At 45.8% G+C, this 26,885-nt stretch overlaps 1 protein-coding gene and 1 long non-coding RNA gene across 2 annotated transcripts in view; both read right to left on the minus strand.

Moving 5' to 3' along the window:
* Nucleotides 1-6,994: 6,994 nt before the first annotated feature.
* On the minus strand, nucleotides 6,995-8,878 carry LOC110492727. The gene is made up of 2 exons (XR_002469070.2): nucleotides 7,602-8,878; nucleotides 6,995-7,556 (listed from the first exon to the last, which is right to left on the minus strand). It is a non-coding gene; the product is annotated as an uncharacterized LOC110492727 (long non-coding RNA).
* A 2,370-nt stretch (nucleotides 8,879-11,248) lies between these two features.
* The window catches only part of LOC110492720 (constitutive coactivator of PPAR-gamma-like protein 2), a 108,810-nt gene continuing 93,173 nt past the window's right edge, over nucleotides 11,249-26,885 (minus strand). The window contains exons 13-16 of the mRNA XM_036947862.1: nucleotides 23,763-24,030; nucleotides 23,452-23,587; nucleotides 20,162-20,207; nucleotides 11,249-15,403 (exon numbers count right to left, since the gene is read on the minus strand). Of these exons, the coding sequence (XP_036803757.1) occupies nucleotides 15,170-15,403; nucleotides 20,162-20,207; nucleotides 23,452-23,587; nucleotides 23,763-24,030 (684 nt within the window). The 3' untranslated portion in view covers nucleotides 11,249-15,169. The remainder of the gene's footprint in view (nucleotides 15,404-20,161; nucleotides 20,208-23,451; nucleotides 23,588-23,762; nucleotides 24,031-26,885) is intronic.

Here is a 26,885-nt window from a genome sequence, read left to right on the forward strand (position 1 = left end):
TCCCATTCTATGGCATCGAAAACACTGCAGTGCATATGGGACAAATGATCTAACATTGAAACTAAGGAATCCTATCTGTACTTTTCCAAGCAAAACCTTCTCAAACCTCAGCAGCACTGATAGGCTTTCACTACTTTTACCCTCTTTCCGACTGATCAAACGTTTGGCCTCAAATCACTCTGCCTCCCTTCAACCTAGCAAAATCACCAGGGACATGGCTTTTTAAATTCTTCCCATTAAACTTTTCCATTTTCAGAATATACCTTTGCTGAGCCTGGCTACCACAAAATACAGTATTAACAATCTACCATTTCCAATGAACCGGGCTAATTTGACTTCACCTACTGTATCTCTTTCTCTACAGCATTGGTTAGTCGGATAGGGTGTAAATGAGGCCCTGCGGTCTCAAACACTATCACCACTTTCCACTCCAACACATCACTACTCCTGCTTTCTACCTTGGCCCTCTGTAAGCGTTTTTTTAGGAGATGCTCCACTGCTTTCTGTATCAGGATCTCTCTTCTTCCTGTCTTTACACTACCGACCATTCCGGTCTTTGACCCTCATCCTCCCGCTCCATACCATCACAACTGTTCACATTCCAGCACAGCTGTTGCTTCTAAAATCTTTTCGACTGTTTGACGTCCAAAAGTGTCACACCCATTCACCCGGTTAGGACCCAGTTAGGACTCCGCACTCGGAATTAAAAGTAATTCAAACAAAAGTCTAACTTGCGCGCCACAACACTTCTGGTCCCAGTAGAGGTTCCTGGAGAGAGCGTGCTGTTTCTAATGCGACGTTCAAAACAGCTGGGCACGCGGAACTCAGAAATATCTGACCTCCAACCTAAGTGCGTTTGAGACATTTGACAACTCGGACAAAAAACGGGCTCAGACTGGGAATTTTTTTGAACGGTCATCAAACTCGGAAGTCGGAACCTCGGGCCTTTTTCTAAATGTCCGACTTTCCGACCTCAAGATCACTGATGGCATGATTTAACCTACTTTTGTTACTCGAGTTCCCAGATGTCCTGAAAGCACCAAAAGTGCGGTAGCAAAGACAGTACAGTTTAGAAACTCTATAGCGTCGGTTTAATAGCCTCTCACCAGTGCTTAATTTGTAAATTGGGCGGTGCCGGAACAAAAAGTGAGAGCTAGAGAGATTTTAAAATGTTTTATTATAAAGCATTTCATGCAATATCATCGTGTTAGTGTAGCCTACTGGCATAGAACAGTAGAGTAGAGGCACTTGCAGAAGTTGCTCACATGGGTAAGACCAATGGTAGCCTGGGGTCTGGAAAAAAAAATGCCTTTTATAAATGCATTTCATGCAATTCTACATCATTTTAGATGACTGGAGACTTTACCAGAATTTAAAAAAAATAACTTTCCAAATGATCGACATGACATGCTGCTTTGACACTGTCAAACTGAAACTCTGAGATCAATAAAAACGAGATTGTCTTGAATCCATCAATAGCCGAGGTGTGTTGAGACACATATTGTACAATATGAGGGGAAATCATAGTCCTAAAAAAGCTTTCCAGTTTCACTGACCCACTCACCCAATGATGTGCAGCTCACGATGATGGCCAATGCGCATGTGCCTAAAGCTTCTCTTTCTCTCTCTCGTTTTACTTAAACAATGCTTTTCGCTAAATAGACCTATTTGGAAGTTGATAACTTAGTAGCCTACAGACAGATTAGTCTTCTTTTTTTTCAGCAGGATACATTTGCTTTCCAACCTCTGTTTTCCCGCGATAGTATTTGAAATATTGCTAAAGGCCTGTTTTGGCTGCATGCTGTTCACTGACAGATTTTATAGCGCGTTCCCGATTGTAGGCATGTCTTGTGATTGGGCTACACACAATACACTGATAGGCTATTTTCTTACAAATAAACTATTGATCCTCCTTAAATTATAGGCCAACTCCTGGTGTAGTTTATGGAATGATTTCATTTCTTTCTGATCAGACAGCAGTAATTCTAGAACTTTGGCAAATGTATTTCAATTGATCATTGGTGCTGCAGCACCCCCAGCACCCTACAATAAGGAAATACATGACGAAGTGCAACGCTGTAGATGAGTTGCCGGCTCATGTCTATCAGAGGAGTGAGAGGGAGATTATAAAGTGAATCTCATTCTAGTTCTGTGAGAGATACTGGTGTGCTTCTCTCTCTCACCACAGCAATGGCCACGTGTTGGTCTTTATAGACTACAATGTTGCGCAAACAGGCTAAGTCCGGGCCAGCCCAACACAAATCTGTTCTTATCAGGCACGTTTTCACATGACCTTTTATAGGGGGCAGGAGAATTACAGAGTCCATTTGAATGGACTCAAATTGCTTCTATTCTAATTTTGACATTACAAACAGTGAAAATAATGTAGACATTACAGTGAAAATAATTTTGACATGACAGTGATTTTTTTTTTACATTACAAACAGTGCAAATTATTTTGATAAGACAGTGAAACTTATTTTGACAAACAATGAAAATTATTTTGACATTACAAACAGTGAAAATAATTGTTCACGCCACAAGAGCGTGTTCCGGAACGAAACAGTCCAACGCAGAGGAAATGGATGCTGTTCCAGCAGGTTTCGGCTCAAATTCAGCCCTGCTTGTATGTCATGACTTGGCTTTTACAGATATGCCAATGAAGATAATTACTTAGATACAAGACTTGGAAGAGAGAGTGGTGCTGAGGCCCAGAGAATGTTGTGTGATGTCAAGAGTAATTTGGACGGGTGGTTTCAGAGTGTTTTGGACACCAGTAACTTTCCAAGTTACTTTAGTAATTGATCTACACCCCCTATTGTGTACATACACCGTAAACTTGTATAACATATGTACATTCATTATTATGAGGATACGCCCATATTCCGAAGTGAATAAAATGTCTCCGACCTGCTGGATCAAAATTTGACCGACCTGCTGGATCAAAATTTGACCGACCTGCTGGATCCAAGTAACACTTGGACAGTGGGAGTGAAGTCAGGAAAATACACACTTTCTTTTATAGAAGGACCTGGGACAGCGAGACGAATTAAAGCAAGCCCCTGTGAAAGTTTCTCACACTCCAATTCTCTACAACTCTCTAGGGACAACCTACATATTTCAGTTCACTTTCCTAGTTTCTCCAACTCATACACTTCACCTCTCCCTCAAACAGAATTATACACGGAGCAAAAAAAGAAACGTCCTCTCACTGTCAACTGCGTTTATTTTCAGCCAACTTAACATGTGTAAATATTTACATGAACATAAGATTCAACTGAGACATAAACTGAACAAATTCCACAGACATGTGACTAACAGAGATGGAATAATGTGTCCCTGAATAAAGGGGGGGTCAAAATGAAAAGTAGCAGTCTGTGACTGGTGTGGCCACCAGCTGCATTAAGTACTGCAGTGCATCACATGGATTGCACCAGATTTGCCAGTTCTTCCTGTGAGATGTTACGCCACTCTTCCACCAAGGCACCTGCAAGTTCTCAGACATTTCTGGGGGGAATGGCCCTAGCCCTCACCCTCCGATCCAAAAGGTCCCAGACGTGCTCAATGGGATTGAGATCCGGGCTCTTTGCTGGCCATGGCAGAATACTGACATTCCTGTCTTGCATACTGTCCAGCAGTATGGCTGGTGGCATTGTCATGCTGGAGGGTCATGTCAGGATGAGCCTGCAGGAAGGGTACTACATGAGGGAGGAGGATGTCTTCCCTGTAACGCAGAGCGTTGAGATTGCCTGCAATGACAACAAGCTCAGTCCGATGATGCTGTGACACACCGCCTCAGACCATGACAGACCCTCCACCTCCAAATCGATCCTGCTCCAGAGTACAGGCCTCGGTGTAACGCTCATTCCTTCGATGATGAACGCGATTCCGACCGTCTCCCCTGGTGAGACAAAACCGTGACTAGTCAGTGAAAAGCCCTTTTTGCCACTCCTGTCTGGTCCAGTGACGGTGGGTTTGTGCCCATAGGCGACGTTGTTGCCGATGATGTCTGGTGAGGACCTGCCTTATAACAGGCCTACAAGCCCTCAGTCCAGCCTCTCTCAGCCTATTACGGACAGTCTGAGCACTGATGGAGGGATTGTGTGTTCCTGGTGTAACTTAGGCAGTTGTTGTTGCCATCCTGTACCTGTCCCGCAGGTGTGATGTTCGGGTGTACCGATCCTGTGCAGGTGTTGCTACACGTGGTCTGCCATTGCGAGGACGATCAGCTGTCCGTCTTGTCTCCCTGTAGCGCTGTCTTAGGCGTCTCACAGTATGGACATTGCAATTTATTGTCCTGGACACATCTGCAGTCCTCATGCCTCCTTGCAGCATGCCTAAGGCACGTTCACGCAGATGAGCAGGGACCCTGGGCATCTTTCTTTTGGTGTTTTTCAGAGTCAGTAGAAAGGCCTTTTTAGTGTCCTAAGTTTTCATAACTGTGACCTTAATTGCCTAACGTCTGTAAGCTGTTAGTGTCTTAACGACCGTTCCACAGGTGCATGTTCATTAATTGTTTATGGTTCATTGAACAAGCATGGGAAACAGTGTTTAAACCCTTTACAATGAAGATCTGTGAAGTTATTTGGATTTTTACAAATTATCTTTGAAAGACAGGGTCCTGAAAAAGGGACTTTTCTATTTTTGCGTTTATTTTGAGTTTATTTGTATTTATTATGGATCCCCATTACTCTTCCTGGGGTCCCACAAAATTAAGGCAGTTTCTATAGTTAAAGGTTAAATAAATAAATAACATGTCACCTCCCCCTCACCATCCACCGGCCAATGGAAAGGCAGAGTCAGCGGTCAAGATAGTGAAAGGCTTAAACAAGAGGGCAAAGCTAAACACTTCAGACGTGAGGGCAGCTAAACTGTAGTGGCGCAACACGCCCACTGAGGGGATGGACAGTAGCTCCGCACAGCGGCTCATGTCAAGTCATCGTTGCCGCGGCACCCAGCTTGCTGCAGCCCTCTGTGGTTGTGGGTGTCACTGAGAAACTCACTATGACGTGGCCACCAGAAACCTCCCTGACTTGAACATTGGAGATCAGATCAAAATGCGGCCATTACCAGGTGACCACACAGGACGGTGGCGGCTCGGTTCCTGTCTGAAGAGGGTCGCTCCCCGTTTCTTGTGGACGATGATGACGGCACACTCTACAGACGCAACAGAGTGGACCTTTGTGTGGCAGAACAGGCCACACAGAGGCACAGGGATGAAACTCATTCTACGTCACAGCATGAGACATTTGTGCGTGGTAACCAGACCCAGACAGGGCAGTGGGAACTGGGAGCATCCTGTTGACAGGCCAAGAGCATCCTGTTGAAAAGGCCAAGCGCATCCTGTTGAAAAGGCCTAGAACATCCTGTTGAAAAGGGCAAGAGCATCAAGTTGACAGGCCAAGAGCATCCTGTTGACAGGCCAAGAGCATCCAGTTGACAGGCCAAGAGCATCCAGTTGACAGGCCAAGAGCATCCAGTTGACAGGCCAAGAACATCCTGTTGACAGGCCAAGAGCATCCAGTTGACAGGCCAATAGCATCCAGTTGACAGGCCAATAGCATCCTGTTGAAAAGGCCAATGACATCCTGTTGAAAAGGCCAAGAACATCCTGTTGAAAAGGGCAAGAACATCATGTTGAAAATTGCAAGAGCATCCTGTTGACAGGCCAGGGGCATCCTATTGATATAATTGAAGAATTTGAAATATAAAATATATTTTGATTTGTTTAACACTGATTCCTACATGATTCCATGTGTTATTTCATAGTGTTTATGTCTTCACTACTATTCTACAATGTAGAAAACACAGTCAAAATAAAGAAAAACCCTTGAATGAGTAGGTGTGTCCAAACTTTTGACTGGTCCTGTAGCTATAGTTTGTTTTATGGCTTGCAACACACAGATCATGACCCCCACTTTCCTGGGTAACTTCCATAAATGCCCTTTCACTGAACATGGTGACTTGGTTTTGCCTCGTCCCGTTATATATTGCTAATCGGCTGGTTATGAGAGCCGCAAACCTACGCCTGTCAGAGCAGGTGGCTCGGACTTCCAGTCTTTTGAGAACCAAAGGAATAGCCTGCGAACTCAGCTCAACGAACTGGCCTAACTCCTCAGCGCTGAGCACCTCGGCTTTACAGCGCTTGTGATATTGTGCGTTGCCAGGGTCTGCCGCGAATCGAGATCCATCTTTGCCAAGAAGAGTAACAACTTCCTAATTCAAATCGGCTTTGGCCTGCAGTCTTCGGTTGGAACTGCAAAAAACTTCTAATATTTCGGCCCAATAGATTTTTAATGTGGATGGTGTCAAACCCCGGGCTTCACACTGGCTACACCACTCTGACACACACTTGTAACTAGCTGTGGAACACAGTCCTTCATCGGAATTGCCCTCTGACCTGGAGGAATTGCATTTTGCTGAAGGATTTTTCCCCCAGAATAAAGCCTTCATATTCTGTGGAAATGTAATGTTTTCCACATGGCTTCCTGGCCTTGAGCTTAACTAGTGGATGAGACAGCGTCGACCTCATCACTCTCGCAGCCCGTCGGAGTCCCCCCGATGCAGCTTCCTCGGCTCCGACTGGAAGGCTGTGCCATCACCGCCGACCGCTCACCCCCCCGGTAAAGTCCCAGTGCTCTCCCTGGGCTCCAGCAACGTTCCACTGTTCAGTCTGCTGTCTGTCAGTTGAAAGCAGGGTCGCAAGCATAGTGTGCCTCCATTCGATAGTACCAGACATAAATTGTTGGGCGACTTTGAAATGTCGGTCTATCCGCCCGATGTTCTGCTCGGGACAATGCCCAAAGTCGCGTTTTGGTCTGTCTTCTGCCTGCCTGCGTGCTCCACCGACCAATAAAATAACACTAACCATTTATCATTTCAACTTCAATTGAGTGACGTCAGAGTTGGACATCCCAAGGATCCCAGATAACAAGGACCACTTACTAACTGGGCCCAAACAGAAAGATCAAAAGAACACACTGACAGCGGTAAGTTCATTTTTTTTCCTATAAGAATAAATTTTATTTCAGCACTGGATGTCATTTCCCAACAAACATGACCATTTTACATCATCACGCCTCTCCTTCCTTCCTGTTCCTGTCCTCTGACATCACTTCCTCCACAGCCATAAGAATATAAAAGTCCTCTCCACAACAACATTCTGGTGTTTCCATTTAGCTAACAATGACAAATTATACCAATAATAATCATAACAGCAATAATCATAATAATGAAGAGGAATCCTTTACGGATGTTGTTGTTTAGGGGGGCGTGGCTTACAGTACATGATGTACTCACATTACTGCTAGTTTACATGATGTACTGTAGTATACATGTTAGTTGGTTGAGAAGGTGATGTAGTAGTACAGAGATTTAGACTGACACCTGGATGATGTCATAAAATAATCATGTGACCTGGCCATGTGATCTGGCCATGTGACCTGAATTGACTGGCCATCTCCCTGGCAGCATCCCAAACGACATCCTGTTCCCTTTCTAGAACACTACTCGTGACGAGGACCATAAGAGTCTCAGAAATGAAACATGACTGAAACCTTCCTGCACCACAAGGTATAAAGTAGCGCACTATTATAGGGAACAGGGTGCCATTTGGAATGTCTCATGGTCTCTTTTCCCTGCAGGCTCATCTTGTCTGGACCAGTCAGTCGGCGTAGCTATTCATCCATCCATGTACTGACACATAACAGTCCTACAGCATCCAACACAGTTCTGTTCTACTCATCACAAAACTCCACTCTATAGGGGTAAACCAATCACACGTGCTGTGACGTCATCATAGAATCTCTTGATAGGTCATTGGTTTGGGGCATACCATCATGGCAGGGAAACGGGGGAGGGGGGTGAACTTTGGTTCTCAGGGTGGTAATGTGAGACTTCTAACTCTGTGCAAAGTTCAGCTTCACTTGACGAGTTGACCATTAAATCTTTATAAGGGACGATAAACAGAATATACCAACGTAGTGCAGAGACGATGATTATTTTAAAATGTTTTGACGTGCGATACTTAACTTAGTAACAACGGCGAAGTGGTCTTAAAGACGATCGATGGCATAATATTAAATACGGGGAAAGATCATATATTGGTTTCAGTTTACATCTCTATGGTTGGCTGAAGCCTCTCAAAACGAACGCTTTGATAGAAGGGTTAGAAGAGACATTCAAAATAGTAAGAAAAAACACAGTTTAAAGTACAATTGAATAAAACAGTTCGATTTCTTTTTGTTGTTTACTTTTTTCCTTCCAGATTCTGGCTAGTTTACAGAGAAACTGATAATCACTAAGAAAAGTTCATCACGATATAGAATATTAGTGGGGGTGGTTAGGGGCGGGGTCAGAAAACAGCCAATAGAAACGGTCCTAGAGGGAACAGAGAGCACAGAGACATGAGCAAGAGATATGTACTGTGTATATTGGTACTGTGTGGTTGGAGATATGTACTGTGTATATTGGTACTGTGTGGTTGGAGATATGTACTGTGTATATTGATACTGTGTGGTTGGAGATATGTACTGTGTATATTGGTACTGTGTGGTTGAGATATGTACTGTGTATATTGGTACTGTGTGGTTGGAGATATGTACTGTGTATATTGGTACTGTGTGGTGGGAGATATGTACTGTGTATATTGGTACTATGTGGTTGGAGATATGTACTGTGTGTGTGTAGGGTACTCTTCATTTGTGTGTGTTGGTGAAAGTGTGTATCAGTGTTTACTTCACGTGCTGCTTTAAGCAGAACTACCAAATGGGGGGGAGAGAACAGATGGGAGGAGAGAGAGAGAGATGGGAGGAGAGAGAGAGAGATGGGAGGAGAGAGAGAGAGAGATGGGAGGAGAGAGAGAGATGGGAGGAGAGAGAGAGAGATGGGAGGAGAGAGAGGGAGAGATGGGAGGAGAGAGAGATGGGGGAGAGAGAGGGAGAGATGGGAGGAGAGAGAGATGGGAGGAGAGAGAGAGATGGGAGGAGAGAAAGAGATGGGAGGAGAGAGACATGGGAGGAGAGAGCGAGAGAGAGAGAGAGCGAGAGATGGGAGGAGAGAGAAAGAGTTGGGAGGAGAGAGAAAGAGTTGGGAGGAGAGAGAGAGAGTTGGGAGGAGAGAGCGAGAGTTGGGAGGAGAGAGAGAGAGTTGGGAGGAGAGAGAGAGAGTTGGGAGGAGAGAGAGAGTTGGGAGGAGAGAGAGAGAGAGTTGGGAGGAGAGAGAGAGAGTTGGGAGGAGAGAGCTGGGAGGAGAGAGAGATGGGAGGAGAGAGAAAGAGTTGGGAGGAGAGAGAGAGTTGGGAGGAGAGAGAGAGAGTTGGGAGGAGAGAGAGAGAGAGTTGGGAGGAGAGAGAGAGAGAGTTGGGAGGAGAGAGAGATGGGAGGAGAGAGAGATGGGAGGAGAGAGAAAGAGTTGGGAGGAGAGAGAGAGTTGGGAGGAGAGAGAGAGAGTTGGGAGGAGAGAGAGAGAGTTGGGAGGAGAGAGAGAGCGAGAGATGGGAGGAGAGAGAGAGCGAGAGATGGGAGGAGAGAGAGAGCGAGAGATGGGAGGAGAGAGAGCGAGAGATGGAAGGACAGAGAGCGAGAGATGGAAGGAGAGAGCGAGAGATGGGAGGAGAGAGAGAGCGAGAGATGGAAGGAGAGAGAGAGTGAGAGATGGGAGGAGAGAGAGAGCGAGAGATGGGAGGAGAGAGAGAGCGAGAGATGGGAGGAGAGAGAGAGCGAGAGATGGGAGGAGAGAGCGAGAGATGGGAGGAGAGAGCGAGAGATGGGAGGAGAGAGCGAGAGATGGGAGGAGAGAGCGAGAGATGGGAGGAGAGAGAGAGAGATGGGAGGAGAGAGAGAGAGATGGGAGGAGAGAGAGAGAGATGGGAGGAGAGAGAGAGAGAGAGAGATGGGAAGAGAGAGAGAGAGATGGGAGGAGAGAGAGAGAGAGATGGGAGGAGAGAGAGAGAGAGAGAGATGGGAGGAGAGAGAGAGAGAGAGATGGGAGGAGAGAGAGAGAGAGATGGGAAGAGAGAGAGAGAGATGGGAGGAGAGAGATGGGAGGAGAGAGAGAGATGGGAGGAGAGAGAGAGAGATGGGAGGAGAGAGCGAGAGATGGGAGGAGAGAGAGAGCGAGAGATGGAAAGAGAGAGAGAGCGAGAGATGGGAGGAGAGAGAGAGCGAGAGATGGGAGGAGAGAGAGAGCGAGAGATGGGAGGAGAGAGAGAGCAAGAGATGGGAGGATAGAGCGAGAGATGGGAGGAGAGAGAGAGAGATGGGAGGAGAGAGAGATGGGAGGAGAGAGAGAGAGAGATGGGAAGAGAGAGAGATGGGAGGAGAGAGAGAGAGAGAGAGAGATGGGAGGAGAGAGAGAGAGATGGGAGGAGAGAGAGAGTTGGGAGGAGAGAGAGAGAGCGAGAGATTGGAGGAGAGAGAGAGCGAGAGATGGGAGGAGAGAGAGAGATGGGAGGAGAGAGAGAGAGAGATGGGAGGAGAGAGAGATGGGAGGAGAAATGAGAGGAGAGAGAGAGATGGGAGGAGAGAGAGAGAGAGAGAGAGATGGGAGGAGAGAGATGGGAGGAGAGAGAGAGAGATGGGAGGAGAGAGAGAGATGGGAGGAGAGAGAGAGAGAGATGGGAGGAGAGAGAGAGAGATAGGAGGAGAGAGAGAGAGAGATGGGAGGAGAGAGAGAGAGATAGGAGGAGAGAGAGAGAGAGAGATGGGAGGAGAGAGAGAGATGGGAGGAGAGAGAGAGAGAGATGTGAGGAGAGAGAGAGAGAGAGATGGGAGGAGAGAGAGAGAGAGAGAGATGGGAGGAGAGAGAGAGAGAGAGAGAGAGATGGGAGGAGAGAGAGATGGGAGGAGAGAAAGAGAGATGGGAGGAGAGAGAGAGAGAGATGGGAGGAGAGAGAGAGAGAGATGGGAGGAGAGAGAGAGAGATGGGAGGAGAGAGAGAGAGAGAGATGGGAGGAGAGAGAGAGAGAGATGGGAGGAGAGAGAGAGAGAGATGGGAGGAGAGAGAGAGAGAGATGGGAGGAGAGAGAGAGAGAGATGGGAGGAGAGAGAGAGAGAGATGGGAGGAGAGAGAGAGATGGGAGGAGAGAGAGAGATGGGTTGAAGAGAGAAGAGGGCATGTTGGTGTACAGAGCGATATTGAGATAAGCATTCAAATCACTGATCAATAAAATCTAATCAAACTAAATCAGACATGGATAACAATGGGACATCATGTTATTTATGTTATCAAGCTAGTGTCTAACTCAGAGTATGACAATGTGCGCGTGAAAGTATTGTTATGAGTGGAGAGGGCTGTGTGTCAGACTGCAGCTCGGTACAACAGTAGAGAGTTACCAAGTCTCTCTGCTTCACCCACAGACAGAAACTGACGAGGAACAGCAACTTAACATCACTTCAGCACAAACACACAGAGTGCTGTTAACAACTACTGTGTGTATATATGAGTAAGTATCGTTAGGAACGAGTCGACAGGGTCGTGTGTAATTTGGTCAGATAGTGGAGTGACATAAATAGGCTCACCACTCCTCCTGGCTGAAGAGCCATACTCATGACCTGCAGTGGTCCGTTTTATTGTACTACAGTAATGAAAGGTTAAAGGTTAAAGTATTATACTGTATATGTATGTATGAGTCGTAGTCGTCTAGTCATGCTGGGTATTATATGACCAGTTCAACTCTGTCTGCTAGATATCCCTAAAAGATTGTTGTTCCAAATACTTGATGTGGAATTAATCTCGAAACTCTCTATTTGCTTGTAAACAGTCCCACAACACAGTCATGAGCCGCAGAAATCCAAACCCATGTGGGTTGAAGTGCTGTCTCTATTCAAACCCATGTGGGTTGAAGTGCTGTCTCTATCCAAACCCATGTGGGTTGAAGTGCTGTCTCTATCCAAACCCATGTGGGTTGAAGTGCTGTCTCTATCCAAACCCATGTGGGTTGAAGTGCTGTCTCTATCCAAACCCATGTGGGTTGAAGTGCTGTCTCTATCCAAACCCATGTGGGTTGAAGTGCTGTCTCTATCCAAACCTATGTGGGTTGAAGTGCTGTCTCTATTCAGATGTTACGGTTGTTCTGGCAACTGTGCGCTCTCCGGGGGTTATTTCCATTCTACTACGGTAGTTTGGCCTGCAATTGGACTACTTAGCAGCCAGACCTTTTCTGTTTGTGTCAACTACAGCCCTGTAGAGGTTAGTCCAACACGGTTACTATTGTCTGACAGCCCTGTAGAGGTTAGTCCCTGCTATCTCTCTGTAGTCTCCTACTAACATTAAAACTAATTCCTCTCTGCTATCTCTCTGTAGTCTCCTACTAACATTAAAACTGATTCCTCTCTTCTATCTCTCTGTAGTCTCCTACTAACATTAAAACTGATTCCTCTCTTCTATCTCTCTGTAGTCTCCTACTAACATTAAAACTGATTCCTCTCTGCTATCTCTGTAGTCTCCTACTAACATTAAAACTGATTCCTCTCTTCTATCTCTCTGTAGTCTCCTACTAACATTACAACTGATTCCTCTCTTCTATCTCTCTGTAGTCTCCTACTAACATTAAAACTGATTCCTCTCTGCTATCTCTCTGTAGTCTCCTACTAACATTAAAACTAATTCCTCTCTGCTATCTCTCTGTAGTCTCCTACTAACATTAAAACTGATTCCTCTCTTCTTTCTCTCTGTAGTCTCCTACTAACATTAAAACTGATTCCTCTCTGCTATCTCTCTGTAGTCTCCTACTAACATTAAAACTGATTCCTCTCTGCTATCTCTCTGTAGTCTCCTAACATTAAAACTGATTCCTCTCTGCTATCTCTCTGTAGTCTCCTACTAACATTAAAACTGATTCCTCTCTGCTATCTCTCTGTAGTCTTCTACTAACATTAAAACAAGTCAATACTCAGAGCAGACCTATTAAAATGATACTTTATCCTCTACTATAATGATGACAACATAAAGAGTTTAACATTAAAACTATTTAGGATCTTTAGATTGTGGGCGGAACATGCAAGTGTTCTCACCTTAAACCCCTGCTGATTGGCTAAGTGGTTTGGGGGAAGTGCTTCCTGTTAGATAAAGAGCTTAGAAGGCTGGGCTATCGCAGTGGAAACTGCTAACCAATCACCAGGCGGTGCTACCAGGCCTGTCCTGATTGGCCAGCCAGCTGACAAGGCTAGTGTGGGTCTATGCTTTGGGACTTCATCAGGTCTTGTCTCTAAAGGCACTGCTTCTGATGCACTACGCAGGGAATGCCATTTCAGATGCAGCCTTGGGTTCATTTAGACAAGGTGCCAGTCAGAAGAGGAGCTTGGTAGCGTCAGCACTCTGACCTTTAAGCCCTGACCCTCCCGTCCTCTGACGTGGCACCATACTTGGCCCATAGAGAATGATAGAGGCCTCTACTGGCCAACAGGCCGTATTAGCCTGGGCAGCGCCATTGAGCGCTTCCACCATTCTAATGTAGTCGACTGTGTGGGCCTCCCAACTTCATTGGCTGATCCCTCCTAGTGACCCTGTTGAAGTCATGTCAAACTGGGAGGGATTAGCTAACTGTGAAGAAAATAGACTACTTTAAAATGAAGCTAGGCTCTATAGAGCTGCCCATACTGTCATAGATGCAATAACGGTACAGATACAAAGATGTCCTCCATCTCTGATCGCGTGAATGTTTTGACCTGCTAGAGGATTCCTTTTAAAACTAAACGTGCTTCTTCTGAAGACCACGCCGTTCTAGGGCTGCATCATATTGTCTCTGATCGCGTGAATGTTTTGACCTGCTAGAGGATTCCTAAACTAAACGTGCTTCTTCTGAAGACCACGCCGTTCTAGGGCTGCATCATATTGCCACATTTTATTTACTTTGAACAAATATTACAATTTGACTTGTGATCGATCAAAACACAGTTGGAATCAGAGAAATATAATGATTTATATTAAGAAGCTAAGTGGAAAGCAGCACCATTCTTGTTTGGAACAATGTGCCGACTGCATTTGACCTAACAGAACAGCATGGAAGCTTCTAGTGAATCTAACAGAAGAGGAACTGTGCTGCTTGAGTTGTAGGAATCAGCCGCAAGAGGAGAGGGACGACAGAGTCGACTATAATAACGGACCGTACACACGGCTGAGTGGGGTTGCAAAATATTGCGATATGGATATTGCACATGTCAATATTGCAGTTTGGATGAATTGTGCAGCCCTACTCTGATCACATTCAAACAGGTCTCGTTTGCAGAACACAAAGGCCATGTTAAAATAGACCTTGAGGTCAATGATCAAAGTGATTTCCTAGGTCGCAAGGGAACTCTCTCAGACCAACTGTCTAGGGGTCTGGTCAATAATAATCAATATTAAATCAATGAATCCAACATTAGTGCTCTCTGTTGGGATATACAATCAGAGCATAGGGGATATAATCTAATATAGGGGTAAGAGCTTCCATACGTTGGAGCGTCAGGTTACATTACATCTGTGGTCAGGGGGTCTAAATACAGCTGGGCTAGGCTAACTTAGCATGATAACATATTAGGGCAAGTGCTAATGTTATTCAAGGTGTGGGCTACGTTAGCATGCTAATGCATTAGCGGTGCGGCGGTGCAAATGCTACTGAAGGGTTATAGCAATGCAAACACGCTCTCTGGGTGGTTAGTGGCGCGGCTAACACTAATAAATCATTGTTGGTGGTAAACTGGGCTTATTTAGCACACAAACACTGCACTCATTCGTTCGTCATCCTCCTCTTTCGCTATTCCTCCTCTGACACTTCTAGAGTCCAACACTCCTGGAACTCTGAGCTCACCATGAGGTCCCTATGGCAACAACCGACACACCCGGCAACCAAACCCAGGCACCTAGCCAACAGTGTGTGGTAGTGTCGATGTTAGTGTATCTAAACACACTACTAAACACCGCAGTTCAAGTCTAACCGCAAGGATCCCGGTAGGAATATTAACAGTAGGGAGGGACCATCAGAACATCATGAGACAGTGGGCTGGGGTTACTATAGCGACGGGCCATGGGGGCGGTGCTTTAGGTAGGCAGGGGCTTACATACATACGGACTCATGGAGAAAAACCTCTGATCGTTAAGATAAAATAAAACTACATGACAAAATCAAGGGGCAGTGAAACACAGACAGCTTTTTCAGAACACCCTGGTGCATTCTGGGAAAGCCTCGTCACGCCTCCTTCGGAACGTCTGAAGGACAGTCGTCAAGGCAACAGGGGGCCTCCTCTGTTTGGTTGTCTCTGCTTGCTAAGGCACACGGGATTGGATGGGCCAGTGGGGGCAGATCCAGAGGCTGGCCAATAGTGGAGGCTGCAGGGCTGCCATTCAGCTGCTGGGTCACGGCCCCTGAGTTAGGCTCCTCCTCCTCAGGCTTGGTGGGGCTGGTGGAGGAGGGGGAATGTGTCTGGGGGAGGAGAGGAGAGGAGAGAGAGTTCATGTTTACTTAGAGTTAGTTAGTTAGCTACAGCTACCTCTCTTTAGTAAAGAGCCTTCTTTACATATGGTTATACCAGAACTGTGATTTGGTTGGTAATGTCATTATTTTATATTTAAATTGTTAGTAAAGCCACAATCAATCTCATTAAATCATTGTTGAAAACAGTATTAGGCCTAGTTCACTATTTAATCTAGTCTACAAAACTGGTAGGCCTATGTTTGTCTTGTCAAAAATAATCAGATAATATTTATATTAGCCTACCTTCAAATATATATATAAAGTGTAGGCTATTATTGTTTTGTTATTATCTGGACATTATTCCATCAGGTTACATTCCGTTTCCACTAGTTACCACAGTCACAAAGTCGTTGCTAAATCAAATCAAACTTTATTTGTCACATGCGCCGAATACAACCAGAGTAGACTTTACCGTGAAATGCTTACTTACAAGCCCTTAACCAACAGTGCAGTTCAAGAAGAGTTGAGAAAATATTTACCAATTTAACTAAAGTAAAAAAATAATAAAATGTAACAAAATAACAATAACGAGATTATTTACAGGGTCAATGTGCGGGGGTACAGGTTAGTCGAGGTCATTTGTACATGTAGGTAGGGATGAAGTGACTATCCATAGATAATTGCCAGGTCGCAATTGTAAATGAGAACTTGTTCTCAACTTGCCTACCTGGTTAAATAAAGGTGAAAAAAAATAATATTAACAGCGAGTAGCAGCAGTGTACAAAACAAAATGGGAAGGAGGGGTCAATGTAAATAGTCTGGTGGCCATCTGATTACTTGTTCAGCAGTCTTATGGCTTGGGGGTAGAAGCTATCAAGGAGACTTTTGGTCCTAGACTTGGCGCTCCGGTACTGCTTACCGTGCGATAGTAGAGAGAACAGTCTACGATTTGGGTGACTGGAGTCTCTGACAAATTTTGAGCTTTCCTCTGACACCGCCTATTATACAGGTCCTGGATGGCAGGAAGCTTGGCCCCAGTGATGTACTGGGCTGTACGCACTACCCTCTGATATACAGGTCCTGGATGTCAGGAAGCTTGGCCCCAGTGATGTACTGGGCTGTACGCACTACCCTCTGATATACAGGTCCTGGATGGCAGGAAGCTTGGCCCCAGTGATGTACTGGGCCGTACGCACTACCCTCTGTAGTGCCTTACGGTCAGATGCCGAGCAGTTGCCATACCAGGTGGCGATGGAACTGGTCAGGATGCTCTCAATGGTGCAGCTGTAGAACTTTTCAAGGATCTGGGGACCCATGCCAAATCTTTTCAGTCTCCTGAGAGGGGAAAGGTGTTGTCTTGCCCTCTTCACGACTGTCTTGGTGTGTGGACTATGATAGTATGTTGGTGATGTAGACACCAAGGAACTTGAAAAACTCTTGACCAGCTCCACTACAGCCCCGTCAATGTTAGTAGGGGCGTGCTCGGTCCTCCTTTTCCTGTAGTCCACGATCAGCTCCTTTGTCTTGCTCACGTTGAGGGAGAGGTTGTTGTCCTGGCACCACACGGCCAGGTCTCTGACCTCCTCCCTATAGGCTGTATCGTCGTTGTTGTCATCATCAAACTTAATGATGGTGTTTCTACTCGTGCCTGGCCGTGCAGTCATGAGTGAACAACCGCAGAGTGAAGGAAAAGCAGCCAACAAGTGCTCAGCATATGTGGGACTTCCAAGACTGTTGGAAAATAATTCCAGGTGAAGCTGGTTGAGAGAACTCTAAAGTATGCAAATATGTCTTCAAGGCAAAGGGTGGCTACTTTAAAGAATCTCAAATATAAAATATACACTACCATTCAAAAGTTTGGGGTCACTTAGAAAGTGCTTTGTTTCTGGCCATTTTGAGCCTGTAATCGAACCCACAGACGCTGATGCTCCAGATACTCAACTAGTCTAAAGGAGGACAGTTTTATTGCTTCTTTAATCAGAACAACAGTTTTCAGCTGTGCTAACATAATTGCAAAAGGGTTTTCTAATGATCAATTAGCCTTTTAAAATTATAAACTTGGATTAGCTAACACAACGTGCCATTGGAACATAGGAGTGATGGTTGCTGATAATGGGCCTCTGTACGCCTATATACAGTTGAAGTCAGAGATTTATAAAAACCTTAGCCAAATCCATTTAAACTCAGTTTTTCACAAGTCCTGACATTTAATCCTAGTAAAAATTCCCTGTCTTAGGTCAGTTAGGATCACCACTTTATTTTAAGAATGTGAAATGTCAGAATAATAGTAGTTATTTCAGCTTTTATTTCCTTCATCACATTCCCAGAGGGTTAGAAGTTTACATACACTCAATTAGTATTTGCTAGCATCACCTTTAAATTGTTTAACTTGGGTCAAATGTTTCGGATAGCCTTCCACAAGCTTTCCACAATAAGTTGGGTGAATTTTGGCCCATTCCTCCTGACAGAGCTGGTGTAACTGAGTCAGGTTTGTAGGCCTCCTTGCTCACACAAGCTTTTTCAGTTCTACCCACACATTTTCTATAGGATTGAGGTCAGGGCTTTGTGATACAATACAATGACTTTGTTGTCCTTAAGCCATTTTGACACAACCTTGGAAGTATGCTTGGGGTCATTGTCCATTTGGAAGACCCATTTGCGACCAAGCTTTACTTTCCTGACTGATGTCTGGAGATGTTGCTTCAAAATATTCACATCATTTTCCTGCCTCATGATGCCATCTATTTTGTGAAGTGCACCAGTCCCTCCTGCAGCAAAGCACCCCCACAACATGATGCTGCCACCCCCGTGCTTCACGGTTGGGATGCTGTTCTTCGGCTTGCAAGCCTCCCCCTTTTTCCTCCAAGTCTGGCTTTTTTATGGCGGTTTTGGAGCTGTGGCTTCTTCCTTGCTGAGCGGCCTTTCAGGTTATGTCGATATAGGACTCGTTTTACTGTGGATATAGATACTTTTGTACCTGTTTCCTCCAGCATCTTCACAAGTCCTTTGCTGTTGTTCTGGGATTGATTTGCACTTTTCGCACCAAAGTACATTCATCTCTAGGAGACAGAACGCGTCTCCTTCCTGAGCGGTGTGACGGCTGCGTCTCATGGTGTTTATACTTGCGTACCATTGTTTGTACAGATGAACGTGGTACATTCACGCATTTGGAAATAGCTCCAAGGATGAACCAGACTTGTGGAGGTCTACTATTTTTTTCCTGAGGTCTTGGCTGATTTCTTTTGATTTTCCCATGATGTCAAGCAAAGAGGCATTGAGTTTGAAGGTAGGCCTTGAAATACATCCACAGGTACACCTCTAATTGACTCAAATTATGTCAATTAGCCTATCAGAAGCTTCTAAAGCCATGACATAATTTTCTGGAATTTTCCAAGCTGTTTAAAGACACAGTCAACTTAGTGTATGTAAACTTCTGACCCACTGGAATTGTGATATCGTGAATTATAAGTGAAATAATCTGTCTAAACAATTGTTAGAAAAATTACTTGTGTCATGCACACAGTAGATGTCCTAACCGACTTGGCAAAACTATAATTTGTTAACAAGAAATGTGTGGAGTGGTTGAAAAACAAATTTTAATGACTCCAACCTAAGGGTATGTAAACTTCAGACTTCAACTGTAGATATTCCATTAAAAATCAGCCGTTTCCAGCTATAATAGTCATTAACAACATTAACAATGTCGACACTGTATTTCTGATCAATTTGATGTTATTTTAATGGACAAAAAAATGTACTTTTCTTTCAAAAACAAGGAAATTTCTAAGCGACTCCAAATGTTTTAATGGTATGTATATTTACATATGTTTTAATGGTATGTATATATACATATGTTTTAATGGTATGTATATATACATATGTTTTAATGGTATGTATATTTACATATGTTTTAATGGTATGTATATATACATATGTTTTAATGGTATGTATATATACATATGTTTTAATGGTATGTATATTTACATATGTTTTAATGGTATGTGTATATACATATGTTTGAATGGTATGTATATATACATATGTTGTTACACATATTAAAGGCTTTTTTTGAGGGAAGTACCCTCATACTTCCATTCCCCTTAAAACCCGGTAGCGATTACCTTCAGACGAGTCCCGACACTTGGGGGGGTGGTAGAGCAAAACAGTGCCCACCATAGTGTTGGTGAGTCTCCCCTTTCCAGCGCCTATGTTTTTATTCACAAACTGAGATGGAACTCAGGTCTATAGACTCATTCCATGGTTGATCATCAAAGAGTAGGCTATGCCTAGTCTAACAAATCCCATTCAAATGGAAAAAGGGAAATTAAGATTTTGAAACAATACGACACAGAGTATGTGCTGCAAAAGGTCCATTATTATCCCACATTGGAGAGGAGACAAAAACCACGTTAGGACCTAGCTGACATTTTGCTCTGGTCTCTTCTACAAGCTACATTGTTCTCTTGCATTAAGTTAATAGTCTACCTACCGCATATGTACAGACCATTGAGGCGAAGGCCAATAGGGAACAGACCATTTGGTATGTTGCCCTACTGTGTGCTCACTGCACAGCCCTGTTGTGTGCTGCCAGACTCAAATATGCCAAAACATATTTTGTGACATCATGATATCGTCACAGTCAACGATGGCAGTCAAACATCGTCGATAGACGATGCAATCATAAAATGGCCCAACCTTAATGACTTGGCAGTCACCTTAACCTTAATGACTTGGCAGTCACCTTAACCTTAATGACTTGGCAGTCACCTTTTTAACTCCTCGTCCTGCTTTCGCTGGGATGTCCTTACCCCTTCTGGAGAGAGGGACAGAGAGCGAGACAGAGAGAGAGACACGGGGAGCGAGAGAAACAGGGGGAGCGAGAGAGAGAGACGAGGAGCGAGAGAGACGAGGAGCGAGAGACGGGGAGCGAGAGAGAGACGGGGAGAGACAGAGAGGGAGAGACGGGGAGAGAGAGAGAGAGACGGGGAGAGACAGAGAGACGGGGAGAGACAGAGAGAGAGAGACGGGGAGAGAGAGAGAGAGACGGGGAGAGAGAGACGGGGAGAGACAGAGAGAGAGACGGGGAGAGACAGAGAGAGAGACGGGGAGAGACAGAGAGACGGGGAGAGACAGAGAGAGAGAGACGGGGAAAGAGAGAGAGAGACGGGGAGAGAGAGAGAGAGAGACGGGGAGAGAGAGACGGGGAGAGAGAGAGAGAGACGGGGAGAGAGAGACGGGGAGAGACAGAGAGAGAGACGGGGAGAGACAGAGAGAGAGACGGGGAGAGACAGAGAGAGAGAGACCGGGAGAGACAGAGAGAGAGAGACGGGGAGAAAGAGAGAGAGACGGGGAGAAAGAGAGAGAGACGGGGAGAGACAGAGAGAGAGAGACGGGGAGAGACAGCGAGAGAGAGACGGGGAGAGACAGAGAGAGAGAGACGGGGAGAGACAGAGAGAGACGGGGAGAGACAGAGAGAGACGGGGAGAGAGAGAGAGAGAGAGAGACGGGGAGAGACAGAGAGAGAGAGACGGGGAGAGCGAGAGAGACGGGGAGAGCGAGAGAGACGGGGAGAGCGAGAGAGACGTGGAGAGAGACGGGGGGAGAGAGAGAGACGGGGGGAGAGAGAGAGACGGGGAGAGAGAGAGAGAGACGGGGAGAGAGAGAGAGAGAGAGAGAGACGGGGGGAGAGAGAGAGAGAGACGGGGAGAGAGAGAGAGAGACGGGGAGAGAGAGAGAGAGAGCCGGGGAGAGAGAGAGAGAGAGACGGGGAGAGAGAGAGAGAGAGACGGGGAGAGAGAGAGAGAGAGACGGGGAGAGAGAGAGAGAGAGACGGGGAGAGAGAGAGAGAGAGACGGGGAGAGAGAGAGAGAGACGGGGAGAGAGAGACGGGGAGAGAGAGAGAGAGAGACGGGGAGAGAGAGAGAGAGAGAGACGGGGAGAGAGAGAGAGAGAGAGACGGGGAGAGAGAGAGACGGGGAGAGAGAGAGAGAGACGGGGAGAGAGAGAGAGAGACGGGGAGAGAAAGAGAGAGACGGGGAGAGAGAGAGAGACGGGGAAAGAGAGAGAGAGACGGGGAGAGAGAGAGCGAGACGAGAGAGACGGAGAGAGAGAGAGAGAGAGACGGAGAGAGAGAGAGAGACGGAGAGAGAGACGGGGAGAGAGAAGGACGGGGAGAGAGAAAGACGGGGAGAGAGAGAGACGTGGAGAGAGAGAGACGGGGAGGGAGACGGGGAGAGAGACGGGGAGAGAGACGGGGAGAGAGACAGGGAGAGAGACAGGGAGAGATCAGTAAAAGGTTATATTATATAGACAGGGACAGATCAGTAAAAGGTTATATTATATAGACAGGGAGAGATCAGTAAAATGTTATATTATATAGACAGGGACAGATCAGTAAAAGGTTATATTATATAGACAGGGAGAGATCAGTAAAAGGTTATATTATATAGACAGGGAGAGATCAGTAAAAGGTTATATTATATAGACAGGGAGAGATCAGTAAAAGGTTATATTATATAGACGGGGAGAGATCAGTAAAAGGTTATATTATATAGACGGGGAGAGATCAGTAAAAGGTTATATTATATAGACGGGGAGAGATCAGTAAAAGGTTATATTATATAGACAGGGAGAGATCAGTAAAAGGTTATATTATATAGACAGGGAGAGATCAGTAAAAGGTTATATTATATAGACAGGGAGAGATCAGTAAAAGGTTATATTATATAGACAGGGAGAGATCAGTAAAAGGTTATATTATATAGACAGGGAGAGATCAGTAAAAGGTTATATTATATAGACAGGGAGAGATCAGTAAAAGGTTATATTATATAGACAGGGAGAGATCAGTAAAAGGTTATATTATATAGACAGGGAGAGATCAGTAAAAGGTTATATTATATAGACAGGGAGAGATCAGTAAAAGGTTATTTTATATAGACAGGGAGAGATCAGTAAAAGGTTATATTATATAGACAGGGAGAGATCAGTAAAAGGTTATATTATATAGACAGGGAGAGATCAGTAAAAGGTTATTTTATATAGACAGGGAGAGATCAGTAAAAGGTTATATTTTATAGACAGGGAGAGATCAGTAAAAGGTTATATTATATAGACAGGGAGAGATCAGTAAAAGGTTATATTATATAGACAGGGAGAGATCAGTAAAAGGTTATTTTATATAGACAGGGAGAGATCAGTAAAAGGTTATATTATATAGACAGGGAGAGATCAGTAAAAGGTTATATTATATAGACAGGGAGAGATCAGTAAAAGGTTATATTATATAGACAGGGAGAGATCAGTAAAAGGTTATATTATATAGACAGGGAGAGATCAGTAAAAGGTTATATTATATAGACGGGGAGAGATCAGTAAAAGGTTATATTATATAGACGGGGAGAGATCAGTAAAAGGTTATATTATATAGACAGGGAGAGATCAGTAAAAGGTTATATTATATAGACAGGGAGAGATCAGTAAAAGGTTATATTATATAGACAGGGAGAGATCAGTAAAAGGTTATATTATATAGACAGGGAGAGATCAGTAAAAGGTTATATTATATAGACAGGGAGAGATCAGTAAAAGGTTATATTATATAGACAGGGACAGATCAGTAAAAGGTTATTTTATATAGACAGGGAGAGATCAGTAAAATGTTATATTATATAGACAGGGAGAGATCAGTAAAAGGTTATATTATATAGACAGGGAGAGATCAGTAAAAGGTTATATTATATAGACAGGGAGAGATCAGTAAAAGGTTATATTATATAGACAGGGAGAGATCAGTAAAAGGTTATTTTATATAGACAGGGAGAGATCAGTAAAAGGTTATTTTATATAGACAGGGAGAGATCAGTAAAAGGTTATATTATATAGACAGGGAGAGATCAGTAAAAGGTTATTTTATATAGACAGGGAGAGATCAGTAAAAGGTTATATTATATAGACAGGGAGAGATCAGTAAAAGGTTATTTTATATAGACAGGGAGAGATCAGTAAAAGGTTATATTATATAAACAGCTTAATTTAAAGAGCAGCCAGAGTCTCACCCTCTCCCTGCTCCGACCGACACCACCTGCATGTTGAGCCCCCCTCTGCCACGCAGTGGTTTGTTCCCGGACCACTGGCCCACCACCATGCCGGCTATCTCCAACTTCCCTCCCTGAGGGGGGATCGACTGCAGACCTGGGGAGACAGACCGGATGAGAATGTTTTTCATAACTGTTGAAAATGGTATAGTTGGAACACCTATCAGCACAATGATGATCTGGGTGTTTCTAATCTGTCAAACAAACACCAAGGCATGTCTATATATGTGTGAACTGCGTGTCTACTGTGTATGCGTTTGTTAGTTGTTTACCTGGGAAGCCTCTGGGTCGATGCTGGGCTGGGTGGTGGTGAGGATGATGAGGGTGGTGGTGAGGATCATTTGGGTGGTGGTGAGGATGATGAGGGTGGTAGTGGGGGGGCATGTTACCCATGGGCCGGGGGGGGTAGAGGGGGGGTGGGGGGTAGAAGGGGGGAGGGCGGAGGAAGGAAAGAGGGGGGAGAGGGGGAGGAGGACGAGTAAAGTTGATGCCGTCTAGAATGGCCTGACGCATCTTCTCCACACGAGACACCAGCTCCTCCTGAAGGAGAGGACAAGGAGAGAGATATACACGTTGAGACCCCCAGGATGGAGAGGAGAGAGATATATACACATTGAGACCCCCAGGATGGAGAGGAGAGATATACACATTGAGACCCCCAGGATGGAGAGGAGAGAGAGAGAGATACACGTTGAGACCACCAGAATGGAGAGGAGAGAGATACACGTTGAGACCCCCAGGATGGAGAGGAGAGAGATATATACACATTGAGACCCCCAGGATGGAGAGGAGAGATATACACGTTGAGACCCCCAGGATGGAGAGGAGAGATATACACGTTGAGACCCCCAGGATGGAGAGGAGAGAGATACACGTTGAGACCCCCAGGATGGAGTAGAGAGATACACGTTGAGACCCCCAGGATGGAGAGTAGAGAGATACACGTTGAGACCCCCAGGATGGAGAGGAGAGAGATATATACACGTTGAGACCCCCAGGATGGAGAGTAGAGAGAGATATACACGTTGAGACCCCCAGGATGGAGAGGAGAGAGATATATACACGTTGAGACCCCCAGGATGGAGAGGAGAGAGATATATACACGTTGAGACCCCCAGGATGGAGAGGAGAGATACACTTTGAGACCCCCAGGATGGAGAGGAGAGAGAGATACACGTTGAGACCCCCAGGATGGAGAGGAGAGAGATATACACGTTGAGACCCCCAGGATGGAGAGGAGAGAGATACACATTGAGACCCCCTGGATGGAGAGGAGAGAGATATATACACGTTGAGACCCCCAGGATGGAGAGGAGAGAGAGATATACACGTTGAGACCCCCAGGATGGAGAGGAGAGAGAGATATACACGTTGAGACCCCCAGGATGCAGAGGAGAGAGATACACGTTGAGACCCCCAGGATGGAGAGGAGAGAGATACACGTTGAGACCCCCAGGATGGAGAGGAGAGAGAGAGATATATACACGTTGAGACCCCCAGGATGGAGAGGAGAGAGATACACGTTGAGACCCCCAGGATGGAGAGGAGAGAGATGTATACACGTTGAGACCCCCAGGATGGAGAGGAGAGATATACACGTTGAGACCCCCAGGATGGAGAGGAGAGAGAGAGATATATACACGTTGAGACCCCCAGGATGGAGAGAGAGATATATACACGTTGAGACCCCCAGGATGGAGAGGAGAGATATACACGTTGAGACCCCCAGGATGGAGAGGAGAGAGAGAGATATATACACGTTGAGACCCCCAGGATGGAGAGGAGAGAGATACACGTTGAGACCCCCAGGATGGAGAGGAGAGATACACGTTGAGACCCCCAGGATGGAGAGTAGAGAGATACACGTTGAGACCCCCAGGATGGAGAGGAGAGAGAGATATACACGTTGAGACCCCCAGGATGGAGAGGAGAGAGAGATACACGTTGAGACCCCCAGGATGGAGAGGAGAGAGAGAGATATATACACGTTGAGACCCCCAGGATGGAGAGGAGAGAGATGTATACACGTTGAGACCCCCAGGATGGAGAGGAGAGATATACACGTTGAGACCCCCTGGATGGAGAGGAGAGAGAGAGAGATACACGTTGAGACCCCCAGGATGGAGAGGAGAGAGATGTATACACGTTGAGACCCCCAGGATGGAGAGGAGAGATATACACGTTGAGACCCCCAGGATGGAGAGGAGAGAGAGATACACGTTGAGACCCCCAGGATGGAGAGGAGAGAGAGATACACGTTGAGACCCCCTGGATGGAGAGGAGAGAGAGATATACACGTTGAGACCCCCAGGATGGAGAGGAGAGAGAGATATACACGTTGAGACCCCCAGGATGGAGAGGAGAGAGATACACGTTGAGACCCCCAGGATGGAGAGGAGAGATATACACGTTGAGACCCCCTGGATGGAGAGAGAGAGAGATACACGTTGAGACCCCCAGGATGGAGAGGAGAGAGATGTATACACGTTGAGACCCCCAGGATGGAGAGGAGAGATATACACGTTGAGACCCCCAGGATGGAGAGGAGAGAGAGAGATACACGTTGAGACCCCCAGGATGGAGAGGAGAGAGAGATACACGTTGAGACCCCCTGGATGGAGAGGGGAGAGAGATATACACGTTGAGACCCCCAGGATGGAGAGGAGAGAGATACACGTTGAGACCCCCAGGATGGAGAGGAGAGAGATACACGTTGAGACCCCCAGGATGGAGAGGAGAGAGATACACGTTGAGACCCCCAGGATGGAGAGGAGAGATACACGTTGAGACCCCCAGGATGGAGAGGAGAGGAGAGAGAGATATACACGTTGAGACCCCCAGGATGGAGAGGAGAGAGAGAGAGATACACGTTGAGACCCCCAGGATGGAGAGGAGAGATACACGTTGAGACCCCCAGGATGGAGAGGAGAGAGAGAGATATATACACGTTGAGACCCCCAGGATGGAGAGGAGAGAGATACACGTTGAGACCCCCAGGATGGAGAGGAGAGAGATACACGTTGAGACCCCCAGGATGGAGAGGAGAGATACACGTTGAGACCCCCAGGATGGAGAGGAGAGAGAGATATACACGTTGAGACCCCCAGGATGGAGAGGAGAGAGAGAGAGATACACGTTGAGACCCCCAGGATGGAGAGGAGAGAGAGAGATATATACACGTTGAGACCCCCAGGATGGAGAGGAGAGAGATACACGTTGAGACCCCCAGGATGGAGAGGAGAGATACACGTTGAGACCCCCAGGATGGAGAGGAGAGAGAGATATACACGTTGAGACCCCCAGGATGGAGAGGAGAGAGAGAGAGATACACGTTGAGACCCCCAGGATGGAGAGGAGAGAGAGAGATATACACGTTGAGACCCCCAGGATGGAGA

The sequence above is a fragment of the Oncorhynchus mykiss genome, chromosome 16 (assembly GCF_013265735.2).
Source record: "Oncorhynchus mykiss isolate Arlee chromosome 16, USDA_OmykA_1.1, whole genome shotgun sequence".
Lineage (NCBI taxonomy): Eukaryota > Metazoa > Chordata > Actinopteri > Salmoniformes > Salmonidae > Oncorhynchus > Oncorhynchus mykiss.